At 46.1% G+C, this 18010-nt stretch overlaps 1 protein-coding gene across 7 annotated transcripts in view; it reads right to left on the bottom strand.

Annotated features, from left to right (window-relative positions):
• Positions 1–18010, bottom strand: part of PXN (paxillin) — a 49516-nt gene that overhangs the window by 22207 nt on the left and 9299 nt on the right. For 5 of the 7 annotated variants that reach the window (XM_071816247.1, XM_071816250.1, XM_071816252.1 and 2 more), the window contains exon 1: positions 17496–17583. The exons of the other annotated variants lie outside the window; for them this stretch is intronic. In XM_071816247.1, the coding sequence (XP_071672348.1) occupies positions 17496–17568 (73 nt within the window). In that variant the 5' untranslated portion in view covers positions 17569–17583. Of the gene's footprint in view, positions 1–17495; positions 17584–18010 lie in introns of those variants that run through there. 7 annotated transcript variants of the gene reach the window in all.

Here is an 18010-nt window from a genome sequence, read left to right as displayed (position 1 = left end):
TTAGCAAATTAAATACTGTGTTAAATTAACTCCCTACACCTTTCGTGTAGCCAAGATGCTTCAAACCATTTAAGCCACAGGCGGCTTCTTAGAGGGGCCAAAACACCCCAGAAGCAGTTTCAGTGAAGGCATACAAGCTTTCTGCAGCTGGGGAAAAACAAACTTAACCTTCTTTTTAAGCAAAAGAACAGCTGGTGGATTCCAAAGTGAAAAAGGCACATACCTCAAGGGAACCGCTGAAGTGCTGCAGTTCTCCAGCCAGGCAGGTCCTGTGGCTGGAGGTCTGTGCACACAACCTCCAAGAAGTGCTGTCCCAGAAGGTGTGGTTTTTGCTTCTCCCCACCAATGACAAAGGCAAATCCAACTCCACCAGGAAGTAAAAACCCCAGGAGGGTGCTGGGCTCCTCCAGCCCTGCAGAGGGGACCCAAGCCCTTTTTCCACCCTCCACCCTCAGCCCTCACTGCGGGACAGGCAGATGTAACCACCTCGCCACAAAACCCTCCTCCTGGGTCAGCATTCTGCTGAATGAGCCATCACACAGAAATCCACCGCTTTTTACTGACGGCACAGAAGTGAGCTTGGCTACATTTGCTGGTTTACTCTTACACGTCTGCAGAAGAGGGGTCTGGAAATGCCAGGAGCACTCTGCCCCCAGGTTGTGAAGGAGTTAAGGAGAAGACATTACTGTTTAATGATTAACTTCCCCCATACCCTCCCCCTTCCTGACTTGAGCAAACAAGGCAGAGCTGAGGAACAGGAAGCGGAGGGAGGAGAAAAGGCCGGAGAGGAATCACTCGGTTACTCAAACTGCACTCCAACTTTACAACGGGCAGCGAAGCAGCTGCATGAAGACATCCCCTCCCCAGCAGGACAGGGAATGAAGCAAACCAGGAGCAGGACAGCCCCTCACACGCCACTTCACGGCTGCAAAGGCCTCTCCTTGGACATGCTCACCCCATGTTCTGCAAACCCATACTCATCATTCCTCATGCCCCCATCACTCCCTCCAAGGTCACTGCCATGACGGAGGGATGATCTTTCGGGTTCACATCTCTTCCTGTTGCTGCTTCCAACCACACAAACTGGTCTCCCATGCAATCCCATCAGCAACCAGTTTCCTCAAGTTTTGTGGGACTGGGGATTTGTGCCCATTCAAAGGGTCCAACAACGGGCCCCAGACACCTCATCCCAGGATGTTCCAAAGCACTGTGCATTCATTTAGGATCTATGCAACTTTTTAACACTACGAGAAGACCACATGAGATGAGAGATGTGGGAGAAAAAGGGACATTTATTAATGGAAGAAAGATGCATCCCTCTTTTTCTTTTGCAAAAGGGGCCAGAGAGCTCTAACCTGATGAACTGTAACAAGGATGCTGTGCCTTGGGCAGCGCTTCACATTACAGCGCACTCACTACAGTGACCGCTCCTTGAACAGAAATATTAAAATACTTAAATAGAAATATTAAAGGTTCAATCGATTGATTGGGTAATGAAGTGTTCCTTCCCAAGGGGACTCCTGCAGGACAGTGCTGCAGGAGGTGTAAACCCTATAAATCTATCAGTGAGCCCATCCCAGCGTGGAGGATGCTGTGGGCTGGACCATCCCAAGGCTCTGACGCAGACCAGCTCACACAGCCACCCGCCATCAGAGGGCACCACGACATCCCTACATGGACAGAGATGAAACCCCACAGCAGCGGCTAACTTGGCAGTGACTTCACATCACTGCTCACCCCGCTGAGGGGGGAACCCGTCCCTATTTCGGGCACACAGAAACTTTCTGCAGATCTTTGCGCCAGCACACGTCGCAGCATTGCGGGCGCTATCGGCCAGTCCTTGGGAAACAGCCACCCACACTGACCGCGCCACAGCGTTACTGCTGCTCCAGACACTCCCCAAAACACTGCAGACACAGCTCCAGGAGGCAGACTTTCCCAAGGTTAAAAGATCGGAGATTCATCTCTCTCTAAGGGACAAATTTAACCATTTTGTAGCAATGAAGTAAGGCAGACAGGGTCATGCTACATCCCCAAGCCATTGCTCCTCCACAGGAGTGCCCCTCCTTCAGCTGTCACCCCTGCAAGAACCCGCTAACACGACCCACAGACAAAATGAACTCACAGACATGGATGGAGTAGAGTCGCAGTCCAGTTACCAAATGCTCAGCAGGGCTTAGCCTACCCACGGGCGTGGGCTGTACATATAGAAACTTGTATTTTCCACTTGATTAACAGTGTGCTGCTCAGTGGGGTGTGGAAGAGTGAGGGATACTTGCTAAACACCACCAGCCCAGGCATTCCTGCTTGTCATGGCCATGGTGCGGTCACACAGCTGATAAAACCGCACGGTGCGTCTAAACGTGTGCACACCTGGGTCCTCACAGGCTCAGGTAACGTGGCCAAACACCCAGCAAAGCTGCAAGTGAACATGAGACGAGGCACAGAAGCGGAGAGTCCTCCTCCCTACCCCGGGCAACCCAAAAATGATGTGCTTAAGCGAAATCATGTTCAAACCACATCCTCCCCAGCATGGGAGGACATTTGTGTTCACATTCAAGCGGCTTTTTGACACAGGTTTTCATGTGGAGGCGGGACAGCTAAAGAACAACGTCACATTTGGTAGCTCTACTGCTATAAAGCACTCCAAGACATCTGAAGGTCCAGGTACATTAGGATGCCCCCCTCTTTCTCCTCTTCCTTTTGCCAAAAAACAATAACTATGAAGTCCTTGGAATTCTGGTCTTCAAATCCTACACACAGCTCTGTGTATACATAAAATATGTATGAGCGGCCCTTAATACCACCTGCATTGCTTCAAGGTAGTTCCCAGCATCTGCCAAAGCTCTGCTAGTCAGACAGTTTGGGACAAGAACTCTCAAGCTGACGTCCAGTGCATTGGATGGCTCAGAAGAAAATATCCCTTTCACCAAGAAAATCAGCGAGATGAAAGAGCAGGACAATACCTTTGGGTAAGTCCCACTTACCAGTTCAAGCTGCACTGCAAGAGTCATCATCTCCCCAGTTTTATACCGCACATTCTTGCACTATCTCGCAGCCCACAGCTCTGTCAGGCCGAGAGCAGCTCAGCATTCCAGGGGCTCCGGCGGAGGCTCCTTCGCCATCGCCGCGTGTCAGCACTCGCTGTGCTGCGAACGCTGTGTCCTCTGGCAGAATCAGCCTTCCGGGCAGCCGCAGGGGCACATTCTCCAGGTTCCCACGCCCCAGGTTTGTCTGATAAAGAGCAGTAATTCCAGACTGGGGACCACAACGTGGTTCTGAGGTGCAGAACAGGAATGGATAACATGGGAGCCCCTCTGTACTGACGCAAACATCAACCCCCCCTTCTATAAATCTGAGCTGCACTCAGCCCCCTTAAATAGAGTGAAGTTATTAAAAAGAAAAAACATTTACACACATTTTCCCATGCATATCAAAATATCCTCTTTTGTTCACTTGTCTCCTTCCTGTGCCTTCTCTGCATCTCAAAAATGCTCCTGGATTAAGGTGGCAGGCACAGTGAAGCAGAACGCACCACAAACTAGTTCTGGAAAAACCTACATGACAAGGCATTGAAAAACTCACATTCACCAGCTGGCGTTAAGCAGCTTTTTAATGCTAATTTTTCCTCAAGCAGTAAATAGTTTTCCACTATTCATAAGCAGCCTGTTTTTATTTTTAAGTGAGACAATTTAGAGAAATGTAAATGTGCTTTCCTCTGTCAAGAAGAAGCCTTCCACTACTCAGTGCCCAGCACAACTCCAGCCCCTGCGAGGGCTAGAGACACACAGCAAACTCAGATCAGCATTAGCACCAGAAGAGAGAAAACCACCTCAGATTTCCACATGCAGTTCACTTCTCTCAACAACTGAGGATCAGCAATTAAGCCACACTGCCACAGCAAATCAGAGCGTTATCAATGTATTAAGTAGATCAAAAGGATGGTGGTCAAGTTTTTTCTACATCTCAACTACTGCTGGGGAGGAAATGGAAGTATAACTGAGGCAAGATACTTCAAATGCCTCAGATATCAGCCTTTCATTTTCAACAGCTGAAAGCCACATCTGCGCATCCATCAAAACACACGTTGCCCGTAGCTCTGCTTCTTCCATGGGACATCTGGAAAGCGAGCGACACTGGAGACAGGATTCTCCAGCCAGCCAGCACATAGAGCAACCGCGTTCAGCTTTCAGCCAGCATCCCATCTCCACTGCCACAGCATGCTGGGTCGCGTGAGATGTCTGAGCACAAAATACAGTATTTCCTCTAATGTAGCAGTGGAGAACAAGTGTCTGCACCTCCCTGCTTCTTCCCCATGTCCCTGTTTACCCAAATAACTAGAACTGCTCCAGGTTTTCCTGGTTGAGGCAGCAGAAGGTTGCCCAAGGATTGGTAACTGGAAATATAAAACACGATAACTGTAAGGACAGGTCTAAATGAGGATGTGACATGGACTTTACATGACAATCGTGCTTCACTTGGCCTAAGACAAACTGCAAACCCCTCGTTTGCAGAATGACACAGCGTTCTCCAGCCCTTTTTTCTTAATACCTGTAAGATGCTGAATTCAAATCCTTGGGTTTTGCTGTCCCGTAAAAGAATGAGGGGAAAGGCAGTTCTAGAAATGTGCCCTGACACTACAGACTCAGCTGAGCAGCCTCTTTGCCAAAATCCCTGAATCCAAACTTAAAAAATCTCACTAGGTTCAAATCAGCCTTCCCTACCCCACCTCCAGGAGTAAAGGGAACTCCAGCTCACATACTGGAGTCAGCTCGGGGCGGTAACCCAATCCCCGGCAAGACAGTTTTACACTGTGAGTAACTGCAGAGGAATGGGGAGCTTGGGTATATTTATCCTATTAAACAGCCTTTGAAAAGAAACATTTGCAACGCTCTACAAGAGCGGCATCCAAAAGACTCGTTGGAGCCTTGCTTGTCACTGCCCTCCAGTGAGGCTGGAAAGAGCCCCAGAGATCAGCACTGACAACAGGAACTCCTTTTTTAACAGCAGCTTTGACTTTTCTCAACAAAATGGAAGAGAATTATCAGAAATAGGAGGACCATGAACAAACAGGTGAATGCGGGCATTAGCTTCCAGGTAAAAGAAATGTAACAACAGGCTCATAAGGCATTATATCGTCGTCAATGTTTTTAAATGCAAAAAGATCAGAGACTATAAAAGCAATAATATACAAAGACGACATTCCAAATGAGACCTTAAACATTTGAAGTGCAATTAGATGCTGCTAACATTCTGAAGTTCTCTCATTCACATGCGTAGAATGCATGTAAAATAGCCTGGCTTACTTTCTAACACATTTTGAAAAGAAAAAATTTAGACGTTTTCCAAAATTTAACCAATATGTTGAGAAGGTGGTTAGAATCCAGGACGTGTAACAACTCTCAGCTCTCTCGCCAACCAGGGGAGAGATTGTTATTTAAGACAGAAAAATTCAAGACACAAAAAATAAGTCACGTGCCAGACCTAACAGCCGCTGGAGAACCAGTACAGAGCAGCCACTGGTATTTTTACCTCGCGTTGCCTAGACCTGCCTAGAGGAACTTCAGATGACATGGTCAAAAGAAAAAACAAAGCGCTTAGCTATTTTTTAATGTATTGCAGTGACTGACATTTATTCAAAGGCGTGCGCTTTCTCATCATCAAGGTATTGGTGCAAGTCATGCCCTGTGTCACTGCTTAATAAAAGAGAATGTCTAGACTATGGTGAACGCTGATAGAAGACAATACACATGAAAATCCTTGAAGCTTCACTTTTCTTTGAGACCAACGCTGCCCTCAGAATAAGCGAGATTCTGCATTTGTGGCACTGATTTACAAGGTTGTGTGGGTGCTTCAGAAAAGCTTAACAGCAAAGGTAACTATGTTTGCAGCCATTATGTCCAGCTACACCACGCTGCAGAGAGAAACTAAACAAGAATTCATCCCGTGACACAGAGAATTGCTTTCAAAATCACGCAAAGGCAGCCACAGTGAATCCCATGGATGCCATGACTTGCTTATAGCCAGCCAAACCAGCCAGCTTGCCCCAGCACAGTAGCCCAGGCACCCAGTGCTGGCCACGATCAGCAAATACCTGAATAAAGCCAAGACTCTGTGCTGTGAGACGTGGTCTTCACCATCCACAGCAGCAGCGATGGCGGCTTCCTGGCCCCATCACCAAGACCTACCCTGGAGATTCTGCACAGAGCCTGTGGCCAATCAACTGGTCACAAGCACCATGCACCACCACCACATCTGGTAAAAGGGTGTGCAAATGCAGCCTGTTTAAAGCACTGTCAGTAACTATTTATCAGTAACTACTCACTGCACATGTGGAGATGAAATGGAAACCCTATGAGCGCTCTGGCTGTAGTTTGGGCAGAGCTGACACCATCACACGCTGCGCAAGGGAAGGGCCCAGCAATCTCCGCTTCCCCCAGCACGTAAAACACACACTGTTCCTGGAACTCACTCTGCTGATCGCCAGGCACTTTCTGAACTAATTCGACTTACTAATCCAGTAAAAATTTGCTTAGTTGTTGATTTGTTTGGGGTTTTGTTTTGTTTTAGATAAACTTGTTACATTTCTTGGAAGCATAACTCCAACCACTCTGTGTCTTGAGCAGCTTTTATAAAATGTTTTAAAGACAACAATGCCAGAATTTAGCCCTTGTCTAAAGTCAGTGACTAGAACTTCCGCTTTAGATAGGAAATTCCATACTTCCACCTCCAAAACACAGGCCAGGACACAAACTGTAAAATCCAGCCCCATCCTGCCATTAGTTGAAAGAAATCGTCCATCCTGCTGTCTGATTCCTGTAATTAACCTACATCTCAGATGGAGACGAGAAAAACTGCAGCCTGGAAAGGGGGCAATCAGCAGACAGTGCAAACTGAAATGCTCTTAAATTCTGGAGATATCCCTCAGCACTACCAGTCACTTCACCTGAGCCTGCATTCACATGGCTTTGCAGCCCCAGCATTACAATACGCCTCAGTCAGCAGGGCTGCGTGCACACCCTATGTACCTACTGGTACCACCCCATTTGTGCCACTGAGCCTAAGAGTTAGTTTTTGACACAACCTACTCCTGACCATAAAATTCTGAAGGTGAGGCAACTCTGTGTGTGACAAAATCCCAACAGAAGCCATCACACTAGCTCAGACCTTCTACCAGACCCCCCTGAGGGGCAAGGGGGTTATTTGTACACATGCTGGAAAACCATAAAGGTCACTGCAAGATCCCTCCTGGACCTGGCCACACCATTTCCCTTCCAGCTAACACGAGCATTTCACCAAAACTCCGACCTGCCCTGTAACCTCAGCGATGGTGTATTTGTCAGCACGGTGGGGATGCCAAAGCGTCAGCATCACGAGGGCTCAGCGAGCTGCTGTGTAACCCAGCAGCGTGGCTTTCAAAGGGCACAGATGCTGCAGGAAGCCAGCTGACCAGTTTGCAGCCCGACACCAGCCACCCCGGGAAACCACAGCATCTCAGATCCACCTCTTGTCCTGTTTGATACAACAGGCTGGGAAATCCTTCAAGTGCTGGCTGTGTTCACATCCCCGAGTTGGCAGGAAGGTAACCTCACCTTAACTAGACCCACAGGGCGTGAAATCAGCAACGCAACGTGCAGGTTGAGAGACATTGTGAACGCCTCACAGATCTGAGTCAGCACAGTTTCCTGGATGAAACAACACAAATCCACAGCCCTCTCTGGCCTCCAGTCCAAGCTGTGTGAAGGAACCACAAAAGATTCTCCTGTAGGACCAGAATTTTTCCACTTAGCTCTTGAACACTAGATTAGACCTCAGCTCAAACTGGCTGAGAGAAATGAACCACCACCTACAAAAGAGAAATGCATGGTCATTCTCCCATTTCCTTAGAAAAACTTCTATCCCTTTTCTGCTACCTCAGAACGGTTCATTAGATGGCCGAGGAAACACAAGTCCCACAAGGTACATAACTGCTTACATGGTCAGAGAGAAACATTCCTCAGTATGTTATAGGTCTGGTGCGCATCCTCACACTGGAAGTGATTTGTAACTTAAATACCATCTCCTTTCAGAAGGGATGTTCCTGATGCTCCAGAAAAGAAAAAAAAAGTAAGGTTACCAAACCAATTTCCAAACAAAATATGATTTGAATATGTTTTTTCTGTTTTTCAGCTCCAAAGCTGCTAAACCAAGCATAGTCTTTTCAAGTTCTTCAAGTTAACCCAGGCTGTCCACTCCAGTGCTGTCCCTATGACATTCGGAAGCTGCCAACAGAACCTGGGAGAACAAACTCTCACTGGCACTGAAGATTTAAGGACAGCATAGAGCAAAGCAAGGCCATGCAAATCCAACTTAAACTGGCTTTTTTGTTCTTCACATATTGCCTCCGAGAGTACTGGGATGTACTAGCAGCACGGTGACATCTCTGGTTCCAGAGCCTGCCCCCTCCCAAAGGTGTGTCCTCCCATTTCTCATTTCCAGCAAGCCCTGGGGAAGGAGGAGGGAGGGGTGATTTCCTGTCGGGTACAGCATCCTCTTTTTTACAGCATGGCTTTCTCCACGCTTGAAGTGAAAAGAGAAATCTTACATTTACTTCCCTCTGTTTACAGTCCTGAGCAGCAAACAGCTCACGTCGGGGAAAAAAAACACCCCATGCTAAGACCTGGTGCCTTAACCTGAATTTGTGTTCCAACTTACACTAAACAAATAAGTATTTTCAGTTTCACAGCTACCAAAGGTTTCTGAGAATGCCAGACCAACAGCTACACAAGCCTTTGTGAGAAATGCAGGTGTGATTCGTGCTGAGAAGATGTTTAATGTTTATAGATATAACCAAATGAGGCACGGACTCTGAACCTGAAAAAAGGAAAAGGTGGTTAAGTTCTATGTAAAAAGTTGTGAAACTTGTTTATGAAGTTATATTTACAGAGGGAACTAACATTTTAAGGGTTAAACAACCACATAATGACTGCCTACTAATGAACTAACACTTTAAGCCACATAATGAATGTCTAGTTTAGAGTAACAGAGTTTTACAGCACCAGCTGTAGCCTTGAGGAGACAAGATAACCAAGATTTACAGCCAAAGGGGGCGCCAGTCTGGTTTCGGGCAACTTGGCAGCTTGGGTTCCAGCTAATTCATCATAATGAGCCAAAAAGGTAAAAAGTTCACTGTGACAAAGCTGAAGGAGCCTTCATCCAAAGACCCCTTCCCAAGGCCACCAAGCGACACTGCACAGGCACAACAGGGAGGAGTCAAGGAGGAGACTATGGAAATGATTACCTGAGACTAATTTTAATAAGAAGCGGGGAAAGGTAATGAATATGTATAGGCGTTCCTGCGGTTATTATGAATATGTAATACCTTACTGTATTTAAGCACACCTCTTATTGTTAGAAGGTGTGCGTGCTGGGCAGAGCGAATCCCCCGCGCACCCAGCGCTGGTTTGCTTACGCTTTAATGAACACGTGTTTAAGGAATACAATTAAGGAATTGGATTAAACGCTGTTTATTAATGGAAAAAGCATGAGTTATTTATTCCACCTTCAATGCCAATTCACAAACAGCCGACCCACAGTTGTGTGATGCTGAAAGAGAAAATAACCCCTTGCGCGGTTCCTTTCCAGCCAGATTCACTGTACTCTCAAACAGAGTCCTAAACAACAGGAAACAATTACCAAACATGGACAAGCTTAGTCAAAAAATTCTTCCACTGCTGTGTGAACAGTCTTCAGAAAGGTCAGGCAAAGTTTGTAAAGGGTTTGCAAGTCATAGCTCTAGCATGTCCTGCCACACAGCACAAGCAAGGGCAGTCGGCAGAGCTCATCCCATCACTCGTACAGCGTTTCGGAGCACAGAGCCAGGCTCTGCTTTACTGAACAGAAAAGTTGGAATTTGCACAAGAAAAGTTTGTGCTACGTCAAATGCTTCACATAGACTTAAGCGGCCTTTACTCAGTGCTCAAACGCAGACGATTCAGACCACCGTGATTTCACGTTACTGTCCCCAGATGGCTGTCCCACCCACAAATTACCGCACTAACAGCAGAAGTTGAAGCCATTTTCAGCCACATTTTTCAGCCACAGCAGTTGAGAGCTCCACACCCTAAACCTAAACCTCCACATATTCCATTTTATAACGATATAACAGGCTGCCACCTGCAGCAACTGTAGACAGTGAAGTCTGCAACCACTGCACCTGAATTCCGACATGGATCACAAATCAGAATCCTCACATTAATATTGACACCGCCTTGATGGCCCCAAAAAAATCATCTACCTTTCAGAAAGAGAACTGATATGCAGCCCTGAGCAGCCCAACATAACATGGCAAGCCTGCATTATATCAGAACAGAAAGCAAGTCTGACTCTCAGGCCTGTACTAAAAATACTTAAGTTGGAATTCCTCAGTCTGAATCCATAGCCTGCTACAAGCTCCACCTGCTACCAAGTCTTTCATCAGAATCCTCTCCTAGGGAGACTGGGGTTCCTACGAGCAGTTATAGTTAGCCCTGTGAAAGATTACAAGGACCAACAATCTGCACTAAATTAGAGTCTCCATCTCTCCCCCTGTGTGTCAACTGCTAAATTGGAAACAGCTTTGGTCTCCAAGGAGGGCAAGTACAGCCTCTGACAGGGCTCTCCTCCAGTGGCTCTTCTTGTGCAAGATCTATTTCTGACCTCCGCCTGACAGCAAATAGATCTTCGGGCATTTCCAGGAAGACCCAGACAAAGGCATTAGCGAATGGCCGGTATCGACATGACCGTCCCTGGGAGGGAGGCGAGTTGGCTCAGACCAAAGGAAAAGACATTAGTTCTGTTCAAACATGGCAATGCTCGAACAAGAGCAAACTGGTATCCTGGCTGAGTTTGGTGGAAGGAACAGACTGGAGTGAGTGCGAACATTTTACACAAGTGACTAAGTAGTTAATACCATCTCAGGACTGACGTGGGCTGCATTTCAGCCAACATCCTAGATAGAAAAAAAAATATAAAATAAAATAAAAATATTAGTTGCCAACGCGCTAACATTTTTAGTCCTCTCTCTATCCTTACATGCATGAAATAGTAAGTCAACCCTCCCCATGCACGTTATAAGAATTTGTATTTGCTGCTGGATTCCATCAGAAAGTTTCTAGAAACTGGGATCAAAGTTCACAAAAGTCTAGCAAGATCTGCTCTCCTCTGCCAAAACAACAACAAAAACTCATGAACACCAAACAAGCAGCCACTGAACTGACTCCTCAGGGACAATTTCCCAGGGCCAAGGCTTGTGAGCAAAATCCCAACTCCCTTGTATTCCTGCAGGAAGAGGGGCTCAGCCAAGCCAGCTATCGGAGGAACCAGACCCTTCCTGCCACATCAGCTGCAGCTACTCCACAAGCACCAGGTCAAAACACAGCGCACTGCCATTTTACAAACATCTAACAAACCCAGTACAAAGGAGACCTCCATTAAACAGAGCAAAAGGTCCCAGGATGGGTATAGAAACCGCACGAAACAAGACACTATAGATTTTAAACCACAGAACTGGTAAAGGGAATAAACAGAAGCTCAAAACATTTCTGGTCCCATGGCTGATCAGTCAGGCAAACACCCATGGAAACAGTGCCAGGGGGCAGGAAGAGTACCGCAGCGCTGGCAAGTTTATTATACCCTAAAATTTTGCCACAGTGGATGCCACACTGCTCTCTCCAAGTCAGGTACGTCAGGTTGATGCCATTTCATTATTATTTTGCCAAAATTCATTTTGCCCTCCTTGCGCAATGAAAGGAAAGCCTCCCACTACCTGTTATTCTTCTTCCCTAGCAGCATGTAGAGCTGCTGGGAAAGAAAGTCATCCATTCCCTCCAGCAAACCAGCTTTCTTCCTTCAGCACAAACATATGCTCTTTAGAGACCTGAACCGAGCAAGCCGCTGTCACATCTTCCCAAAAAAGAGACAGGCAGGGAATGGTAACAAGGACAAGGACAGCAGCCTAGAGAGGAGAACACTGTTCGTGTGCCAGCCCCTGCTCAGCCCTGGGCTACAGGACTTGGAGAACAACTGCCAAGCGCAGAGGTGTGCAGGGCACAGCTACTACCAAGCAACCCTCCACATGCCCACTGAAATGAGAGCAGACAAGGGCATTTTTTAGGGCCTGGGTGGAAAGCATTTAGTTGAGATTTACATAACTGTAGGCAGTTGGGTCTGACTTGAACTGAAAATTGCCACCAGCAGCACTGAGGTTACAACACAGGCTAATCCAGTGCTGGATAACTCTGAGCAGCCCCTAAGCAGTAGCTTAGTGCCATAAGCAGCGGTAAAACAGAACAGGGTGAACACACAGCAACGGTTTCCAAATCTCTGGGCGATGGCAACCCCCGTCTGCTTGCACTCCAGAACCCTGAGGTGGAAAGGACACCTGTGTAAGTTTGACCACTTAAGGGGACACCTTGAACAGCTGCAGAGTACTTGCCACTCAGAGATTATGGCTGATTCTAACCCATCCAGGGAAGGAAAAAATGTTACATCAGTGTTTACATGGGAACAGAGCACAGGAGTTCCACTGGACAGTGAGAAACACGAAGGATACAGTTTCACAAGATACAGGAAGGAGAATTAACAGTGCACCACTGCCAAAAATGGAGAGGTTTTACTCTCTCTTCCAGACAAGTGCTGCTGCCACTTACTTGTGTGGGCTCTGGCTCTCACAAGACCCCTCTGTGAACCAGTTCAACAGAATATGCACCCAGCCAAAATAAATCACTGTTTTCTTTTGGGTCAGAAAAGAGAGATGAGCACAGCAGTCAGCAGGAAGGAAGGGCTATGTCCAAACAGCCAGGCGAGGGAGCAGAGAAAGGTTAAGAATGAATGAAAGTAAAGCCATCCCCCCTTTCAGAAGCAGTAAGATGTTCTATCAGTTGCCAGCAGGACCAGCCTCAGACACCCCAGCATCTCACCTCTGCCATAGAGACAACCACAGTCAATAATAACATTGATAAAGATCGCTACGATCCTATCCATCTGCACGTGTAAAAATGGGTTTGGACACAAAGACAAAAATACTGTCAGAGCTTGCATGTTCTAAGTTAACTATCTGCCTTTTAAAAAGTAACAGGGACAGGAAAGCATGTGGACCCTATAACCAGCAAAGCGAAGGGTAAGATTTGCACCGTTATGCAAGAATAGACACGAAACTTCAGGGAGGGAAAAAAAAGCATCTTTTAAACAGTGGAAATCCTATCCAAGCAGCATAAACAGATCTGAATATAGACCCATCCAGGCAAAGTGCCAGTTACAAAACTTGAGACACACATAAAGATGATGAAATGAAGGACAGAAATATTAGTATAAATTCTGAATTCATTAAAAGCATTAGAAGCACAAATTCTGCCCATGAGATGCAGAATGCCCTGGCTACCAGCAAAGGGAGGATTCCAGCAACAAAGAACGGGGACACTAAAGAGACAGTGCAATTGTATGGACACTGCAATTCTGTCCATATTTAGTAGAGTCTTACACAGGCATTCCTATTCTGAAGGCTCTTAAATGGGTATCAAAATGCAGACTTGAGAGATTGAGTCCTTGAAGAGAATATTTTTCATTTGCTCCAGCAACTTCCCATTCAGTAAGTAACAAGTTTATCTCCCGAGAGCATAAATGCAAAGAACACTCAACAAATGCAAATCTAACTTCAAAAACCAAGGTATCTCAAGTTCGAAAGGCCTGTGCCTGTAAGGAGAAATAAAGTCCCAGCAAATCTCACCCAGATACTGGGCATGCCAAATAAAAGGTTAGTGTATTGAGATATAAATAAAGACAAGTTTAAAAGACTTGCTGGCTTAACCCGCCTCAGAGTGGTTGGCAGGTCATTTCCCATTTTTTTACAAAAGGAACTTGTGTCAAATGTGGTATGTGGTTTAACTGGCTTGTTAAAAATCTAATTACTAAGAAAGTACTCTCAAAATGGTGGATTTCTCTTTTTCAGAAGTTCTCGTTTCTGCAAGGGTTCTCCGCAGAGAGTGGGAGCAGACTTGGAAGCAACACCAAACTCTTCGTGAGCCAAAAAGTCTAAGTCAGCGACAGCAACTGACTTTACACAAGCGCTGCCAAAAGCACAATGTAAACTCACAGAGCGGGGCGGGGGAAATGACAGCAAAATATTTAACATTTTTCAGTCATGTGGATCTTAGTTCTACTTATAACTATAATAGGTAGAAAGTTTCAAAAGGAAGCTTTCAGTCTGATGAACATTCTCCTCAAACTCAAATATAGCACAAGGAATTACAGATTGTGGGCAAGCAACATCTTTGAAAGACAACAGAGTACAAGGGGCCAAGCAGCAAATGGTTAAAAATCTAATTAAAGCAGCTTCCTTTTACTTTAAAAGCAGCTTCTGGGAATGAAAGGAGGACGATGTTCCAGAAATGAATGTGGGAACTGGTCCCTGGGTCTACTCTGGGAGAAGATGTGGGTGGTAATTTGATGGAGCCGGCTGATGGCTCCACAGCTCTAGAGCTCTGCCTTTATTTATTTGTTTTTAGCATTGGCAGAAGAATGCAGCTCAAGAATTTCACAATGTCATGGCAGAGGCCCACAGGAAAAAAGGAAATCGCTAAAGCCAGACAGAAAACTCAGATTTTTTTTTTCTGAGCTGGAATATATTATAGCCAGTGGATGGAGAACAGCTAGAGAATCCGCTTAAAGCTTTCTTATCTCTTCCCACTGTGAGAAGGCAGAAAACCTACAATTTTACCCATTATCTGGCATCACGAAATACCAGGCACAAGCCTCTTGCTTTTCTCATCACCACCAAGGGGAATAGTGAGGATTTCTTTTTACGAAGAGCAGTATTAATAAAGCAATTAAACGCATGACAGCTTCTTCATCTCGGTGCCCTGCACAGAAGTTGTTGTTTTGTTATTAGACAAAGAAAAAATGTATTCTATCAACCAAAGGCTTCTACTCGCAAGAGAACTCATAACCACAGAAAACTGCAATTAAAAAAAAGACCAAGGGGAAAGTAGATTTTTGAGAGGTAAAGATGAGTAAGAGAGACGAATCTTCAGCGCTGACCAAAAATGGAAATGCCAGCAATACTGAAATAGCAGCAGCATGAGAATAAACTTCCCTTTTGTAGGTACATGAAATAAACCCTTCTTCGAATTACTTTCTAAAAAAGGGTTTTCAGCATGATCTCCGATTGCCCCTCCGCCAGTCCTACGATAAACGTCAACAATCATCTGAGATAACCAGAGAGGGTATTTTGCACTAGTCTACAGCAGTCAGGATTCCCAGCCCCTACTTTTCTGCTTTGCTGAAAATTAAGTTGACTTCTTTGTCTCAACTCATCATATTCCTCCTGGCCACACACTGAACCAGGGCTTGGTGGAAAATTGATTCGTTTTCCTATCAAGTACCTGGATGCATATATATTTTACATGAACATGTACCTACTCATGTCACTATAATCTCATTACTATTGAGTACTTTAAAACTGATCTGATCCACTTCAAAACCCACATTCACAACCCAAAGAATCAGAGGGACCAGGCTGGTCAGTTTACACACAATGTACAAAGACAACCTCCCCCACACAGGGGTGCAACTGCCCCCTCGCCAATATTCCACTCCTATCTCTGCAATAAATCCAAGCCTAACTACTCTAGGCAGCTGGAAAACAGACTAACTCCAACTCTTCCCCCCCCCTCAAAAATAGAAAATTTAAAAAAAAAAAAAAAGCTGTTTCTGCCAAGCAATCCCTGAAAACACTGCATTCCATTTCATTAAAACAATTACTCCGAAGCTAGCCAAGAATTACATAAAGCTTCCTCCCTGCACCACCCCCAGCCCCTTCTCCTCAACCTTCCTCCCCAACACGCAAAGCGCTTCCCAGCCCCACGGCCGGGACACACCAGAGCGATTCTGCTCTGGAGAACGCGGCACCAAACACCTCCCATCTGGCTGCCTGTTCCATCCCTCATAAAGTGATTGTCAATGCTAAGCAATGCAATCAGAGCACCCCAGTAGACCTGGGAAGCCCTGAGTTTCACGCCACTGTACCACGCTGATCTGATGTGGTTACAGAAAAATTAATAATCTAAGAGATTTTATCTCTAACTCGAATGGCCAAGGCTTTGAAGCCTGATCCCAAGGCAGAGGATGCTGGAGGCACCAGATTTAAGCAATTACGAAGTACAGGAGCAGTACGCCAGAGCAGCTGTGCTTGTGAGACACTGCCCAAGGGAGCTGCTCAGGAGAGCCAAGTGGCACATCTCAGATTAAACACCAGCAGGATAGATTGAAAACTACAAGTTTAGGGTTGTAAGAACCTGACAAACTCATCCCAAACTCCACACAGCCCCTCCGCAGCTCTCAGCCTGACTGACAATGCTGAGCTCCCCGCGTTTCACAGCACTGAAAGGCAGCTCCGGTACCGCTCACCCACCCACAGCACGGAGTTGGCCACTGATAAGAGGTTTCATGACGTGGATGAAATGGCATTTCGATCCCTCCCCCAGCGCTCCAGCTCTTTGCAGGGATCCTGTCTAACTGCTGGAGCTGCTCGTGGCCAGGCAGAATGGTTCCAGCTGTGTGTCACGCTGCCTCGCCAGACCTACACAGCCCAAGAAGAGTCTCCCACGTAAAACCATAATGAATAAAGGGAGAGCTGCAATCCAGAAATCCTGCTCCTCGGCATCGTGCTCTTGGGGACAACCTCTGCCCAAAAGGGTTCATTTGCCAGCAGCGACAAAAAACTCTAGTCCCAAGGCAGCTGCCAGCACTGGGGAATGGGGAGCAGCAAATGTAACTAATGGCCAAACATAATGAGAAAACCATCATCTTATTCCAGCTCGCAGGGCACCAGTAACCCCAACCGACGGGCAGTCAGCAGCCTCAGGCACTTCTGTCTGACCCAGCTGAAGTTAGTGGCTCTAACCTAAAAGAAACCTTTTCAGAGAGAAGCCTTGAACTTGTTTAGAACCATGAAAGAGGATAGAACAAGGGAGTATTAAGCTCCTAATCTGTGGCAAATCATTTACAGTCCTCCTGCCCATGACCTTTTCTACTTCTGGCTTTTTTCCCTTCTCTTGCTCTTCGAAAAACCCAGTCTAATCACAGTCCCTGAACCAACACAAACCTCCCTATAGCACAAAGCTGAATTCTCTGCTTACCTTGCTCTTCGGGGATAGAAATAAAGCAAGATCCTATCAGGCGTCTAGACAGACAGAGGATTAAATCTGTCTGCCAGCTCAATTTTGTGACAAAAACATGGGATTGGTTTATTCCTGGAGACCCCATACAGTTTGATTTATAACTGAGTCGTTTAAAGCACAATTCCCCATACAAAGTGTGGTTCAGAAAGTTAATTCCCTGGAGCGCCATTTACTTTTTTTGATGTTCTTCACATAATTTGCAAAATGTTAGAGGTTTAAACATGTGCAATAAACAGTAAAAACAAGAAATCAAGCTACACTCCACTGCATGCTGCCAGCCAGACGCGCTCGGTAGCTTACCCAGCGAAGCCACGTACTCCAAACTTGCACATGATAGCAAGATCAGTGTGAGAACTGGCATGAGAAACTGCATTTGAAGACTTCAGACTACTCATTTGAATAACTTGAACTGGACTTGTTCACAGTGTAGACACAGTCCAGCACAGGGAAAAAGGAGCCACACAACAATGCCCCCCCTGCGGCCTGACGGAAATTCTCCTGAATCCTCAGCTTATAGCTGCCTCAAACTGCTTCGATAAATTTCCCATGTAAATTCAGACTAATTAGTCTGCTACAAGAAAAAGCTGCATTTGTATGAGCAGAAAAGGAGCTTACCAGACTCTTAAGCAGCACAAATGCATAACCTCAGTTCCTATAACTGAGACACTAACACCAAACTTGTTCCACAGCACTTTGGTGCCACAGTCACCATTTCTACTTGGCTTCATCAGGATTTTAAAATGTACATGCACAGAAGAGAAAACATGGATTTTAACACCAGTCAATCACGGGAGACTGTCCCCAACCAGCTGGTT

This window comes from Patagioenas fasciata, chromosome 17, assembly GCF_037038585.1.
Source record: "Patagioenas fasciata isolate bPatFas1 chromosome 17, bPatFas1.hap1, whole genome shotgun sequence".
Taxonomy (NCBI): Eukaryota; Metazoa; Chordata; class Aves; order Columbiformes; family Columbidae; genus Patagioenas; species Patagioenas fasciata.
The sequence above is the reverse complement of the archived record's forward strand: the minus strand, read 5'-3'. Positions and strand labels throughout refer to the sequence as shown.